At 39.3% G+C, this 16,738-nt stretch overlaps 1 protein-coding gene across 2 annotated transcripts in view; it reads left to right on the top strand.

Annotated features, from left to right (window-relative positions):
* shisal1b (shisa like 1b) overlaps nucleotides 1–15,900 on the top strand; it is a 35,454-nt gene extending 19,554 nt beyond the window's left edge. Inside the window, exons 3-5 of one of the 2 annotated variants that reach the window (XM_078257402.1) lie at nucleotides 1,622–1,835; nucleotides 4,579–4,881; nucleotides 12,995–15,900. In XM_078257402.1, coding sequence (XP_078113528.1) covers nucleotides 1,622–1,835; nucleotides 4,579–4,881; nucleotide 12,995 — 518 coding nt within the window. In that variant the 3' untranslated portion in view covers nucleotides 12,996–15,900. Of the gene's footprint in view, nucleotides 1–1,621; nucleotides 1,836–4,578; nucleotides 4,886–12,994 lie in introns of those variants that run through there. The other variant, XM_078257401.1, reaches the window with a different exon arrangement.
* Nucleotides 15,901–16,738: the final 838 nt, after the last annotated feature.

Genomic DNA, 16,738 nt, shown 5'->3' on the forward strand with positions numbered 1-16,738 from the left:
CATGGCTGATATCATCCGATTTAGCTTTTGGCACCCGAAAATCGAATCACCGTATCGCATTTCTTGTAGTAAAGAAATGCCAAAGATATATTTACGGTAATTTAGAAACAGTGTCACCATTACATAGTTTGGTCCATGAGAGAGAGCAGACAAGTTTATTTTTGAGCTGTAAAATTTCTATATATATTGCTCATGATTCTGATATTTACTGTTGGGGTATTTTAGGATCTTGATGTGTTAGTCTCGTTGAATTCTTTTAGATTCTTCATTTTAGACAACTCTTGGGTTGTTTTAAGATGCTAATTAGGTTGTTAAATAATTATATACTCACATTTCTGTTCAATTCTGATTTGTGGAATATTTCATGTTATCTGTCTGATGCTGTTTCTCTATAACTCCTTGTTACTGTTGCTTCTTGGACAGAACACTCATGAAAAAGATTTAGAATTTCGATAAGGCTCTCCTGGTTAAATAAAGGGTAAATAAAATGAAATAATGAACATGTTTGTATATCACTACTATGCAGTGTACAGGGTCTGTCTCCTGGCAAACTGGAGCATTCATTCATGGGCTTATTACTGGTAATTTAAAGTGAAGGGAAATGCTGATACTGGTTATTTATGAAGGTATTCAGCTTGTGGGTATGTCCTGGTCCATTGTGATGTGCATAAACATCACATCATCAGCTCCGTAAACTGACACTAATCATATCTGGTTCATTTCTTTGACAGATTGGTAATTTATTTTTATCACATGGAGTCTCAGCTGCTGCTGAAGTGGAATCCTGTGATTTCATTTTCAAACTAAAGTGTATTGGTTTCTACAGTAACAATAAACATTTGTGACAGCAAGGATGCACAGATTTATCTTCTCCTAAAGCTGCAGGGACTTGAATGCACAGCTAGAGATTAATGCAAATGAGCCAGAGTACTATTTGTACCACATATCTTTGCATTAGTGCATAACAAACTCAAAACTCTGTCATCTCATAAAGCCTAACACAAACTGCCAAAAAGAAAGTAGGAGTATTTTTGGGGCCACTTAAGCTTTGATGAAGAGGTAAATAGACTGATGTATCTTTCATTTGAGTACAGTTCATGTAGAAATGTAAAGTAAAAAGTACTATTCTGACATAAATTCTGGAACCGGTCTGAAGAGTATATTTGGTGTTTCCATCCAGAAGCACTGATACTACAGTAATAGATCACATGTACTCAAAGGTTGTAACTTGGGGCCCTTATTCCTAATGTGATGTGTTCTGATTGTTTTTGCTTGTACATTGTGTTTGTTTTCTGTTCCTAGTCCTACTTCATTATTGTTACATGCACTACCTTGTGTCATGTCTTTTCTGAGGCTTCCAAAACAAGGAACATTAAATACTTTGTTTTGTAGTTTGGCTGCTGCAGTTTGAAAGGCGTTTCCTTGAGAGCCATTTTTCCATCAATAATTCTAAGAGGGTGTCATTTTTCAGTGTAGGAAAACTAACACAAACTCTGCTCAAAAGGTCATGAGTTAGATTTCACTGACTGTTTGTGTTTTTGTCTGCTGTACTGAAATACCTGCTGTCTGACATTTCTAAGTCAATTTTACATCTAAATCTTTGTCTTCCCCCAAACTGCAGCCCTCTCAGCTCATTATCGAGTGTGTGAACCCTACACTGACCACAAGGGGCGTTACCACTTCGGCTTTCACTGTCCACGCCTCTCAGACAACAAGACCTACGTGTTCTGCTGCTACCACAACAACACCGCCTTCAAATACTGCTGCAATGAGACAGAGTTCCAGATGGTCATGCAGATCAACCTCACCACCACCTCAGATGGTTATGCACACAAGTAAGAAAAATAAAATAAAAATCACACTGCGGTTTGACGTGTGTTTGATTTTTAAAAGTGATATTAAAGATTTTAATTTGAGGGAAATATAATAAAATTAAAATATAAAAGAGTCATTATTATCTATATCTACACTGTTCTCCAGCAAAACTGTGTAGGGAAAATAGTACATTTTCTACTCACCAGGGGTGGCAGCCCTGCTGTGATCAATGTAATATTAAGGATACTACCAAAGAAGTCATTCTGTTCAAGGCCCATACTAGGCATGTCAATTTACAGTATATTTGAAATACCAATTCATGTTCGTAGGAAAAGAATTCGTTTTTAAACAGTAATAAGTAATAATACAGTCTATAAGAGCAACAGACCATTTAAAGTAGTTTAGCTTGTGGTACAACAGAAGGTGCTCTCAAAATGCACACATACTAAGTTAATTAATGTGTTTGAACTTGACTCTTTCAAAAAGTTTCAGCCCTAGCTCCTTCTGTATGCACTCCTCTGTCATTTTGTTGTGAACTAGAAAGCCCTCAGAGAGTGCACACCTTTGCCAAGGCTGCTACTCTAAATTTGTTACTTACTTACTTACTAACAGAAAATGTTTAGAAATGTTCAGTCTGGATCTGGATCAAAACACACACATGAGGATGGACAGTCAGTTATGTTGATGTTGGAGAATAATTAAATCCATGGATGTATTACAAACAGGGACTAGCAGGCACAGGCCCATAGGTTAGAGAATGCATTATTTTCACAATTTTTCCTTGAAAAATTATTGATCTATTATCAAAATAGTTATTATTTTTGGCAATCGACTAATTGTTTGAGCTGTGAAGCAATGCAGAAATAATTTTCTTCTATGCCTCTCAGTTAAGAAGAAATGAGCCAAAATATTAAGTGCTTATTGATGGCCACATTGTGGCACTATCCACATCAAAAGCTATTTTGTTCTTTTTTGGGCCATGATGGAACTTTCCACCAAATTACATTGAAATCTGTTTTGTAGTTTTTTAGTTATCCTGCAAAACACAAACAAACAGGACCAAAGAAAAACCTTCATGGCTTGGAGGTAATTAAGGAAAAAATAGGTTGTGCTGAATCTTGAGTAGAGTTTTATGGGAACATGGTGGAACAAATAGTTTCAGAGATGACATTTTCTTAGATCAGATAAAAACAGCTGGTTAAAGTCGGCTTGCTCACAAATGGCCCCTCAACAGTATCACATACATTGACACTGTTTGCCTCTTACTCAAAGGGTTAATTGACATTGGTCCACACCTACAGAGGCATTCAAAACCACCAGCAGATTCTGAGAGCAGTTGAGTTGTGAGTGGGACGCCTCCACACGATAGCTCACAAAGGCAGGTGTTAAGTGTTGGCTATTATATCAAGTACCACTATGGTATCATATTATACAGTAGTAAAGATACCTATGCAAGAATTGTAGTTCTCAGTAATAGTATTACTAATAGTAAGCTACAATACATTTTCCAAGATATGACAGTATATTTTCACAGAGGGCACATACTGTACACTGGATGACACACCCTTATTCATTGCAGGATAAACAGATGTAAGCTGAGTGAGGGACACAGAAAAAATGTGCCTCTTGTTCTGTGGCAGCTCTCAGCTCTTTGTGCTAATGCCTTCCCAGCAAGCCTCTGTCTCGGGTGGTTCCCTGCAGCAGGTCATGATATTTCATTTTAGTGTCAGATGGCCTGTTGGGTCACTCTTTCATCCTGGCTCACTGGGCGATAGGACAGCGGGTTTGATATTTACCACTGGCCAAGCAAGTTAAACTGCCCATAATTCTGCTCTCTATTCACACTGCATGGAGAAAATTGTATTCTAGTTTAAGATTTACTGCAATTGAAACCAAAGAGAGGCATTTTTCCTCTGAGGGTTTCATGATGCAGAATCATAATAGATTCAGATTGGAAGAGTCATCTGAGAATATCATTTTAGAAAAGCAACAGGTCCAGCTAGAAACATTTGACAGATAATCAATTGCATATGCTTTCCTTCTCTGAGGAAACTGTTAAATATTGAATAACATTTGTAGTAGTTGTGTGGATCATGATCGATCCTTCCAAGGACTACGCACATATTCTTGTTTGCATGCCTCCAGGCTGATATAGCCTGGCCTGTTGGCCCCTCAAATTACCTGAGTAGACGTACAAACTAAATTATAGGTAAATATCTCTGACACAGAGGTGAAGAAAGGCAAATGCAGTTAAGGATACATTTAGATTTGAGTGCAAAAGTGGCATACCTTGCTGTACTTTATGGATGTGGGTGGACTAAAATAAAGTTAAAATGTACCCCTTAAATCGAGCTGGAACAAGTAATACATGACAAAAAATGTATGAGAGGTGAAAAGTAGGTGCACAGATTTTCAGAGGCCCCACGGAGGAGCCAATATGAGATGGATTTAAATGTCTTGTGCTAATGGAATTCCTTGTCCAATTTAAGAAGCAGTAATTTAAAAAGCAGCAAATGGAACAGATGGAGGGTTTCTTAATTTATTTATCTGTTTTTTAACTAGTTTTTAATCAAGGGATTTGATAAATGTCATGTTCTTGCCACATGAACAGCAAACATTCACACCTGGCAGCTCTATTATAGCTCTTGGGATTCCAGGGCCCAGCCTGAAGGTATCTGGATGGTAGCTCTGAGCATGTGAGTGTTTATCATCATCTTTCCTAGATTACACCGTGCTAATTCTCATGGTCTGTCTCTCCTGCAGTAATTATACAGCCCTGGTCGGCGTGTGGATCTACGGCTTCTTCGTCATGGTGCTGCTGGCGCTGGACTTTCTCTACTACTCAGCCATAAACTACGAGCTGTGCCGGGTCTACCTGGAGAAATGGGGTCTGGGAGGACGCTGGCTGAAGAAGGCTCGGAGTCAGTGGCACAGGTCCATGCCAGAGGAGAGCGAATCACAGGCTCAAGCCCAGCCCATGGTCCCCAGCCACTACCAGCCCAGACACAGCCTCAGAGGGGAGAGCCACAGCCCCACGCTCCTGCCCTACAACACATCCACTGCATGGTGAGTCACTGTCTGTCACATGACAACCGCCAACCTGCAGTTTGGCACGAATGTCTGTAAAGCTGCAAGGATCAGCAAATCGTGAACTAAGATTTAAGTCACAAATCACCTGGGTAACCACAGCTGGTATCTCCATGGGAGAGTTGGCAGTGTGCAAATACTACTTTATACATGACAGACAGGTAGCTGGAAAAGACTGTTGGGATTGTAGATCACTTCATTAGATAACCTGATGATGTAGCCTACCTATATGTTAAGGGATTATGGTCAAGTCTATTTTATTTAGAAAGCACAAAACCACACATTTTCTCATCGGACATAGGACATCATCTAACTTAAGACCCTCAATTCAGATATAGACAAAGTCCACAAAAAAACTTGAATTGCAAAAATGGAGAAACCTTCAGAAGTAGAATTAAAAAATGTGGTAAATAAAGTAGATAAGGTACAGTATCATGTCCCATTGGTCGTTACCCTACTCAAAAGGCCATCAAGGTATAGCTTGACAATTCAGTTAACATAAACTATTTTTGTGTTGTGTTTTCTCAGCTACCTAACTAGTCAGCTGACTAATTTAGCAAAGCAATTTCTAACTTTGAGAATGCAGACAAAGTGAGGTGCAGACCAGTGTGAGAAAAACATATTGCACAATGTTAGCAAAAAGGTCAGTCATGTAAATCATAGTGATGGCTGACTGAATATGAGATAACACTGCCGTCAACATTTAAACCCATCTGATGTATAGTATTCATATGTATCATCGGTGAAATTAGCAGTTTCTAGTCAAAGTAATGGAAAAAAATGTTGATGATATCTGATGAATTTCTTTTAGCGCACCAATACAGACATTTAAGAAAACAGAAGACCTCCAAAAGGACACCTATACAGTAGGATGTTACATAACCCCATGCTTACTATCACAAACTATAATTTGTTCTACTCTGATGAGCATATTACAGTTCAGAGACTCTTGCTGTTGTTTGGGAAAGCATAACAGATGCTTAGAAATTCAAACACCCCTGTATTTTTAAACACAGGTTCTCTGTCTCATTTTCTGTTTTCTTTGTACTCTGTGTTTTGTTATGTAGAGAGAGCAACATGGCAGGGAAACAGTGTGTCGAGCAGGATAAATTAGAGCATTTCTAGCATACTTTTCCCAAGCCAACAGAGGGGAAGCTCAAACATCAGGCTTCCCGTTTACTTAAATTCCTTATTAAGAGTGCAGTGCACACACAAACATATACACACACACACACACACGCACACACACATGATTACTGCCGACCAATGATATTGCTAACTCTGTACCTGTCAGAATCATAGCAACTCACTGGTAAAGAATTAGGTCATTTTAATATATGGTTTCCCTCTGACTAAGGAAAACATACTTTATCAATGTTTTAAGAATTTTGCCTTTTCGCCAACTAATGGAGATTTTCTGCAAAGCATCTGATCTGTATTTGCCTTTCATCTCAAAATAGCTGCACTCTGTCTCAACATGCCTTCTTTTAAAAAAATTAAATTTGGGTTTTAAGTCTGACCAGCTCATTGGGGAGCAGTCATTATTAATTAATGAGTAGAAAAGAACAGAATAATATGAAAGCTGCAATATAACTCTTATTTAACCTCAATGATTTGACTCTCATCCGAGTCACACTACAGACCTTTCATGGAGTTTCTGTGGTAAAACACCATCTGCTGTCCTTTCAGTTGTTGTTTTTTTTTTATTACCTTTGAGAGCAGTCATAGGACTCTCAAGGTGTGTTATGCTGTGTGTGAATGTTGTTAAAACATACAAGATGATTTATGATGCCAGAAGTGAACTGTTACATATAAAAGCCACAGGGAACTTTTTCTTCTTTTGGCAGATAGTGCTTAGACTTTCGTAGTATACTGTAGCTACACAATCATAGAGCACACTCTGAACAAACCTACATTTTTGTGCAGTCAATTTTTCATGCAGTTCTCCGACACTGTGCACCTTGTCTGACTGACTGGGGCTCAGAGTCTCTTCCTCGAGGAAGATATCTCTCTCGGGTCATGATAATTTAATGTGGGCAGAGGTTTGACAAATGGCTTTGAGAGGCAGTGTGGACTGTGTGAGTCATAGATAGGGGAGCTGGGATGCTGCAGAGGGATCCTGGGGCAGCTTTGCTGGTGGAAACATGGTTTACTAACAATGGACATACCCATGGAGCCTCCTCATTAGACATGAAGTCAGTTCAATATGATAGGACTCATCAATCCTTGACTTATGAGGTCGACCTGTACTGGCAGCTCTCCAGCTTTGAGCCAGAGGATGTCTATTAAAAGGTGTTTGGATCTGCAGCAAAATGCTCATTGACAAAGTGGGCCTAGAAAACGAGCATGCTAAGTTAACGGTAATTCATGCTGACGATGAGTGATGGGAAATGCTTCAGGATGGATAGTAGTGTGTGATAATCTTGTGCATCTTTTTTTTATAAAGAAAAGTGTAACTGCTTTTTAATAAACAGGACTGCTTTTACAGAGCAAGATTTGATTATCTTAGAATATTCTTATATAATTGCTCACTTACATCAGTAAAAAAAAAAAAAGTGACAGATGCTGGGAGCTAAATTCAGTTACAAGCAGTTTCTGGGACAAGATTAAAATAGCCTGTTTGCAGTTTCACACAGCGAAGCACTTCTCACAATGCAGATAATGCTTACACGTTTTGTTAAATGTGTCAAGTAACCATGGCTGATACTGTATACACCACATCTGATGTTGCCCACACAGTGTGTCATTAGATGGCCCATGTTTTATTTACAGGGGTACAGATCTTTATCCCCAGAGAAGATGTAGGGTTATGGCTCAGAAAACTTAGTTGAACATCTGTTGGCCATATGTAAACAAACAGAGATGGGGTCAAGTCCCACAACTGGCGTAGCAGCATCTAAAAACAACCCAGTCGCACAGCAACTCAGGAATCCAGCACAAATGATTACCAGTGCAGCAGAGCAATCCTCATAGCAAGTCAAAGTATCAAATAATTTCTCCACATTCAGAGATCTATTTCTTCAGAGAAAGTGCAGCTTGGCATTCAGTGTGTGGATATATTGTTTACCATTTTGCTACGTGAGCGGACTGGTATATACTGCTGCAGATCTGCTGGGGGTTCAGTGTGGGCAGCCTGGGAAACTGTTATTACTTTCTCTCAGTGGATAGGCCTAAACTTTATTGAAATCTCCTATTCATGTATTCAGACCAGTTTGAGCAAATAAAGAAAGTTAACTGGTGCCATTCTTCACTAAGTGATGTGCAATCCAGGTGAGAGAAAAACACTTAGGATAGATTAATAAGAGGTATTTGTACCACAGGGTGTACTTCTGCAGTTAAAATATTGTTGTGTAACTCAGCTAATTTTGAAATCTTGATTTGGTTAATATAAATATATATATATATATATATATATATATTTTATGTTTAGGGCGAAAATAAACATACAAAAGTAGCATTTTAATTTAGTGGATTTATTGTCACAACTTCACGGAAGACATTGCGCTTCCGCGATTGAGAGATAAAAACAGGTGCAGATAAGTCGAACTAGATCGCTTAAAGTAATTATTATATAAAAATATTAATATATAAATTATTAAAACATCCATCTTCTTTCATTGTAAGTGGTAGTACAAATGCAAAATTGAACGTGAAAGGGGACCGAGCTTAAATATTGTCTATTATTCTAACAATTACAACATGTATATACTCAACATGTTAATTAGTGAGCTGTAGAGGTGCTGGTTGGTGGATTTTGTTACCTTAAGACAGAGCCAGGCTAGCTGCTTCCCCGTTTCCAGTTTTAAAGCTAAGCAGCTGTTTCAGCTACATATTTACCATTCAAACATGAGAGAGGAATGTATCTTCATCTAACTCTCGGCAAGAAAGCGAAAAAGCACATTTACCAAAATGTTGAACTAGCACTGTAAATAACATTCAGTTTAAAATGTACATCTGGAACATGCTGCGTGGTGTCAGTGAAGAGGTCCTCGGAACCTGGGAACCACTGTACTAAGCTATGACATTGCCACTATATAAAAATATTTTGGCATCACAAATCCTAGCTGGGCTCTCATGTAACCCTTAAACTGCAATTCAATCAGGAGAGACTTCGTTGCAGATATGCAAAGATTAGACTCCATCGTTATTTAAAAAATATAAATTTTTTAAAGGGGTAGAGAGCCGAAAGATAATACCCTGATGGAGTCTAGACACTGACGGTGGCACGAGGAGCCTGGAAACCAAAACCAAAGAGCCGTCGGTAGTGGCCTGCCGGATGAGGACCCAGGAGCCGTGTGTGATGAAGACCGGAGGAGCAAGGGGAGGAGGAGGGTTGTGCTCTTATCCTGAAATGACAACTGAGCAGCAGAGAGAGACAGGTTTAAAACAGGGATGTCATGCAGTGATTGGCTCGTGATTTTCATGGCCGCTTCTGATTGGTTAAGATAAAAGTGAACACCTCTACAGCTGATCCGTTTAGAGGAGAGAGAAAGTGATTATGTTTTAGAAGTCTTCCTGAAAGAATTTGCGCTGAGCTCCATTAAACTCAGCTGTTCCTGGAAGCTCCTGTTATATTGCCGTAAAGTGCTCAGCACCATTATAGCCCTGATTGGTTGTCCACTCGTGGCTATTAGGACATTCAAAGTTTGGCCAGGATCCCAGTTTGTGCCAACCCTCTTTGCCCAGTAGTCCATCTCTAGCAGTTAGTGGTTCTGGGGAGCAGCAGCATCATCTGGATATCCTGACACCAGAAGGAAATTTTAAAAGGAGCTGGCAGTGAGAATCTCCTAAATTATTATTACATTCCTTGCTTACTGTGCCCACTCTGACACTCTTAGAACTGCAAGAAATATCTGATTTGCTGCTGTCATTTCAGTCTGGCTTTACTGCTTATTTTAAATAAAAATTAGTTTGTCTGTAGTCAGTGCTGATCACGAGTTGCTGTGGGGAAGAAGAAAAAAAAACCACTGTACAATTAAGATAAAACATAAGCTGATCCTTTGGTCATGTTTGGTGAAAGACCCCTGCAACCCTCAAGGAGAAGTGGGTATAGCTAATGGATAGATGAATGGATGGATGGCTGATTCAACCTTGGTTTAATGTGTACTTAGCATCAGCCGAAAGTGCCATAGATAAAAGTGGGAGAAATGAGATCAAATAGCACCACTGCACATCAACAGAACACATCAAAGAGTTTCTTGGTGATTCATAAATCAATTGGCACCAAGTGACAGCTGCACCTCATGCCAGTAACCACCCACTCACTCAAGCTTGGTAGCTTTCTCGGCCAGCTGAGCTTAGCCATGGATGGAACGGTCCATGTGAGGTGGCATCACCACATTCAGCATATACCTGACTCACCAGTAATCGTAACACTGCCTCTTACAGTCAGACCTGTGACTCAGCGTTATTACCCAGTCTAGTAAACAGAGTCTCCATCACTCCGCTCAGTCTGTCTGTTACACCACTTTAGTCGTAGGTAACCATCCCTAACACCAACATTCAAACACCTGCCAGTCTGTCTGCCGAGGAAATGACACTCGCACTCGGGAAGCTGAAACAGCATTCCACATCTTTTTTTCCCAGTTTTTTTCTGTCAGAGTGTGATCAAAGCCTAGTTGTGTCTCCTGCATATTCATGTCCATCTTTGAACTCACTGGTTGGCTTTCTGTGGGAATAATAGAATTGTACATTATGAAATTATTCCTGGCCTGTCTGTCCACAGAGCAGCATTCCAAGACCTTGTCCAATTAAAGCAACACTCTCCATGTGGTGTGAGTTAATTAACATCATAGATGCTACAAAGCCAGAGATTTCTGCTACAGGCTAAAAGGAAAGAGCAGGAGAATAGGTTTAGCTCCTTAAAAGTTGTAGTGTAGAATGACTTTTGGCACTGCCACGAGCAAGTGAGATTGCAGCAATTTTATTTTTGGGCTGCTTGTCATCTTTTATTAGATTGTTGTCTTACATTTACTTTACATTTTAGTTTTTTTCTCAAGAGTTATTTGGAATAACCTTCAAATGGAACCTTAAGTTCCCATCAACAATGTAGTTGCATTATTTTGGGTTGCAGAAATGGGTGGGATGTGGGATGTGATTCATAGTTGTGAGGTGCATGGACTGAAAGTATTTACAAGAATTACAGACTTGTTAAATATTCCTGTAAATCTGGCTTTTTGAAAAGCAAAGCTGCCCCGTTTTATTAGTCTTTGTGTTTTCGGGCCTTGAGCTGATTTTCAAGCCAATATGTTGTTATATAAAGATCAATGTGGATCATTAATAACACACATTGTGATCTGAGACAATTTCAGCCATGCAGCTAAAATCCATGTCTGTGTTGCTCAATAGTTTCCAAACAACTCATGTCGCAACTCAGTGGAATATGATGACGCAGTCCTTTAAAATGGCAGTGTTGAGAGGAAAAAGCATTTCTCTCCGACCTCCATTTCTCTCCGACCTCCATTTCTCTACTTTTCACTCTGTTTGATCCATTTGTATGAGATCTTTAAAATGTCTATCTATGTAATTATGTGGGTATGTGATCCTAAAACGTTTGTTCTTAATTACTTGGTTTTCTGAAGCGATCAACCACATTTTATGATAACAAATGGTGGGGTGTGTGTGTGTGTGTGTGTGTGTGTGTGTGTGTGTGTGTGTGTGTGGGGGTAACCCCTGTAACCCCATTAAAGATGGTCCCTGGGGTCAGATGTGAATGCAGGGCTCCAGACTAACTTTTTTCACTAGGAGCACAGTGGCACCCAACTGAAAATTTTAGGGGCGCAACCAGAAAATTTAGGGGCACACACCGTAAATCAACATGCTAACCAAATATTCACATTTCTACTAATTTCCACTGTATTACTAATAAATACTTTGATAATAGATGCAGAAATTACAATGTGCTGTTTCAAATTCAGTGTCACTTTTGAAGATGCAACATAGAAGGTTTTATTTTCATGACCGTTTTTAATTGCTCTTTAATGTTTCATGTAAAGCACTTTGAATTGCCTTGTTGCTGAAAGGTGCTGTAGAAATAAAGTTGCCTTGCCTTACAACCTCAGCCTGTCAGTCAGTCAGAAACCACTGTTGTGCCTGCTTAGGAAGTGTAACGTCAACAGCACCGCAACCGCTTTCGGCTCTCCATTAATATCATATCGCAGCAAATGCTGTCTGCGTGAAGTTTTGAAAAACAGTAATCACACTTGAAACCACGTTATCGGCATTTCCGTGACTCACTGTGACTTCAACAAAACTGCAGAGCCGACGTAGTTTGCACCGTCCGCAGCTATGCGTGTGTGTGCGAGTGTGTGTGTTTGTGTCAGAGCTCCGCTCTCTGTCAATTTTCAGAGAGGACAGATAAGCTTGAGCTTACGCGCTCTCAGGTACCGAAAGTTCGACGTTTAACGTGTAAAAAAGGGGGCAAATTTACAGGTAGCTCACTCTCAAATTTTGGTCGCAAAATGCGACCATTTGGTCGCAGTCTGGAGCCCTGGAATGGCCTCCTTGATCTTTCTCCAGACATCCACTTACTCTTAGTCCATGACCTTTGACCCTTTCCCAGTGTGACTGCTTCTGGTCTGGTGTTCACAGTAGAGGTTTTCAAGTGTCCACTTGGGTTTGGTATGTCATACTCACAGCTAGAGAAAATACTTTAGAAAATCAGTCCCATATCTAAAAGATGTATGCTTTTAAATGACAATTACTTTTTGCAATTTCTCCGATATTAAACTTGTTATCTGACCTCAACTGCTCCACAAGTCTAACATTTTAGACTTGATAGGACCTCTAGCTCACAGATTAGCTGGTGTTGTCCGTTTCCAGTGTTCATTAAGTGTCTTGTCCATTTAACTGACATAATGAAAACAAGAAATCAGACCAAAAGCAGAACCACAACCTGTCACAGCATCCAGACCATCCTTTAAGAGACAGAAATAATATACTTAGGTCACAAGTAACAACTGGGCAACATCTGCTGAGAGGTATCCACAAGATGTGGTTGAAAGCTTATAAAAACTAAGGTGGACCTTGTGATAAGACTTTTGTTGTGAAGAATGAACATTTATGCTCAATTTCTGTATTTCTCTCTGGACAGAATGATGCTCCGATTGGACAAACCAGACCAGAGTAGCAACACCTTGTTTCCTTACGTGGTACAGAGGAGATGCCCCACAGATGCTCCTCTCTCCGGACCACAGACACAAACACCAGTGGTGGGCTAGTCATACTGTAGTAGTTAGAAGTGACTACTGGCCATTTCTAATGAGCACAAAACACCCTTGGACTGACAGAAGCAGACTGATATGGCATTTAAAAACTCAGCTGAACAAAGAATTCCAGGAGACACAGAGGACCTTACTACTGCTGCTGCCACAGCAGAGGAGCAACACATCCAACTACAGGTGTTCAGTGATCCCCTGAAATGGCTGCCTAAGCCTGGAGAATCCCAAACAGATCCGAGCTGAACTGGATAAACTGTACTAGCAAGCAAGGAGGCTTTCTAAATATAAAATGTTTATTACATTGCTGTGTCAGTTTGTGTTCAGTAGCAGTTAGACACAGTTATCTATTTGGTGATTTATTTATGTGAACTAGTCAGAGAAATATATGAGTGGTTAACAATCGGAACATGTAACAGCTTAGGTTGATGCTGAGCATCTCACTTAGAGTAGAATGTTTTTGTTACTTACTGAAACCAGAAACAAAATGTCTTTGCAGCCATGTTGAAAAACAATACCGTGTATGAAATATTTTAGGTGTCCTTTCTGCAAAACAAGTGACTTCTCTATATTGTAACGTGTCTGACAAGGACACAACGCCATACAGATAAACTGCTGTAGATCTAAAGGTTTAACATTAGGTCATCAAGATTTCTCTTTTGGTTTAGTTATGGTGAGAAAAGGAATCGTGACTCTCAATAAGTTATTCAGCCAAAACATTAATGAGGATCAGGGATACGTTCACAACAGCAAATAGCTTCATGCTACGTTAAACATAACATAATCTTTGGCTATGAGCCTACAAGCCCATTTGAGACCATTACTTTTTAGTTAGTGTGAGACAGTTGCCTCGGTAACCTCATCCATTGACTTGTTTGCCCTTCCTCATTACCGGATCTGCCTGAAACACAGCTCCATTAGCAATATGATGCAAATGAATATCCATTTGGGTCCTTTACAAGGAGCCCTCTATATCCCACATTGGTAATAGACAATTGTAAACGATTAGCCATAATAGAAAATGTAAAAAAAAACCATTAAAACTCCTTTCACTGTCAGCAATAATGTACAGTAGCTTAATCAAAAGGAAGACATGTTATGTAAAAGTCAGAGGTGCCAGCCAAATGAACACTGGGTAATCATTGAGGTGTAGCACAGAGCTTTCAGGGATTCTCAGTTATATACTATAATACTATGAGTATGTATCATATAATAAATTCCTGACATTTGTGAAATCAGTGAAACCTTAAAAATGTATCAAGTATCTAATTGCAATCATCTAGGTCTGCAGTCCAACAGTTCAATAGTCCAATTAACTATCATAGTAGACAAAGAAAAGCAGCATATCATCACATTTGAGAAGCTGAAACTAAGGAACTGTTTGCCATTTTCCCTTGAAAAAATACCTAAACAATAAACTGATCAAACAAATAGATAGATAGTTGGACTAATAGATAATATGACAAATCGTTTCAGCTCTACAATCATTACATTTGAAGAAAAAGTTATTACTCCATGCCCGAATTGGAATTAACTACTGAGATAATTTCACTGTCCATAAAATGCGAGAACAGACAAAGCAGCTGTTAGTGCCAGACTGTACATAAGTGAGAGCATGTGAAGACCAGGTGGACAGATGGTAGGTACATTATGAGAGAGGTGTTGGTCCCAGTTGTGCATCTGCAACATGTACTCTGGCAGCTGCCAAGCCTGTGTGTGTACAGAATAGATTCCATCAATCGTTCTCAGCTGGCTATGTATATGTCAGCCCGGAGACTTGGGGTCCTGCCATTTGTCCTTTTCTGTTTCATGAAGTTTAAGTGGACCCTCTGTACAGAACTCTGGTTGTGTGCTGTAAGTGAGGCCTGCTGGCGTCATCCTCAGTTATCAGCAATAATATTCATATTTGCTGAGTTGATAGAGCAAGTAAATTCCCATTACAATGGCTAAAATTTAATTGTGTGTGCGCACTAATAGGCTTGTGCTTTCAGGGACAGAGAAATAGGATGTGTCCAAGTGAAATAATTGGCCCAAGGATCAGCAGTTGTTCTAAATTACACTCTCTTGCTTTCTTTCAGTAGCTGCCTCCTGATTGTATGTGAACAGCAGCAGCAAACAGTTTAACAGGTGCAGCAGCACGAAGGGGATTTAAGTCCCTAATGCTGGATAAGTGGGACAAATCTGATATGTTAGAGAACATGTCACTTTTCAGGGCTCTATGCTGTGTTCTGACCTGTAATAAGGCAGAGGAGGTATGTTCGTATCACTAATAAAGTTAAAGTCACACCCAGGGGGGGAAACATTTATTTTGCCTCTGACAAGTAGCAGGGTCAAAAATGAATTCTTTCCCCCATTTCTTAAAATGTTACAACTTGGTTTTGTGATGTTTTCTGTTTTGTTTGAAGAAAAAAAAAAAAACAGTCTTGACTCTGGCCTGATGTGGTGTGGTACTGTAAATCGTATCAGCTCAATCCTCTTCCTAAATAAATAATGAAAAAAGAAAAAAAAAAAGGATGGGAAGAAGCGAGCACACATCTGTTTCAGTCTTTCCAGGTTGTCATGGTAACAGTTGCCTTACAGTTGAATACCCACCTGTACACAGAAGCTTTGTAGTGGTTGATACCTCACTTTTTGGGTGTGGTGGTAATAATGATGTGCACCACGTTCTGTCTATGTATTTACTACTAGATAGAATGATCAGTACCGTTTTGGATTGTTATTGCACTTGTTGACTTTGTATTGTCAAGACAGGGAGAAATAAAGTTTTATCTTTTCCAGTGTGTTTAAATCTCTCTGTCAGGTGCTCTTTGGAAAACAAATACTCCAGTAAGCCTTTAAAACCAAGCCCCTATGGAGGCCAGATACAAAGGTTAGGAAAAGGTAATTAGAGAATTCTAAAATATAACTGAATATATCAATCACACTGTTCATTTCTTAAAATGGAGTGGAAAAGGTTTGTTAGAAATAAGGGTTGGTCCAATGGATGATGTCATAGTCAACAGCCATTGCAATATGACAGACACCCCCCTAACCCCCCCGGTCCACACCAACACCGGGCCGCAGGTTTGCGGTGGCGCTAATGGCATTTTTTGCATGCTTAAAAAAAAACAATGGAGATGTATCAACTGCGCACAGATTGATTTTGCCAGTGCAACTGCAGGTGGACACTCAGGCTGTCTCTTTTCCAAAATCATCAATTTGGATAGTTAATTGTAATTGTGTATTGCCTCTTATTTTTACAGTCTATGGAACACACTCATTTCTGGCGATTGAATGTTACGTTACGATTGATAACATAAGATGACAAACATCCTTTTATTATTAATGGGGGTGAATATAGCTTCTGTATATTGAGATATGTCACTGTGGACATATGCCAATAGACATCGCCCAACCCTATTAGAAATTGCCTAGAGATAACTATTTTATTTTGTCCAGCAATAATTTAATAAAAATACTTTAAAACTTTATTTTACCCTTTCATTTGTCTTTCACCAGCTTATTTCAATTTTTTAGCTCTTTAGTTTTATTTTGGGAGGTATTAGCACACATTTAATAATTTATCTAATTTCTATTTTCCTCACCACATTTCCAATTTTTCTAATCTAAGAGCGGCATAT

Source organism: Sander vitreus, chromosome 8 (genome assembly GCF_031162955.1).
Source record: "Sander vitreus isolate 19-12246 chromosome 8, sanVit1, whole genome shotgun sequence".
NCBI lineage: Eukaryota > Metazoa > Chordata > Actinopteri > Perciformes > Percidae > Sander > Sander vitreus.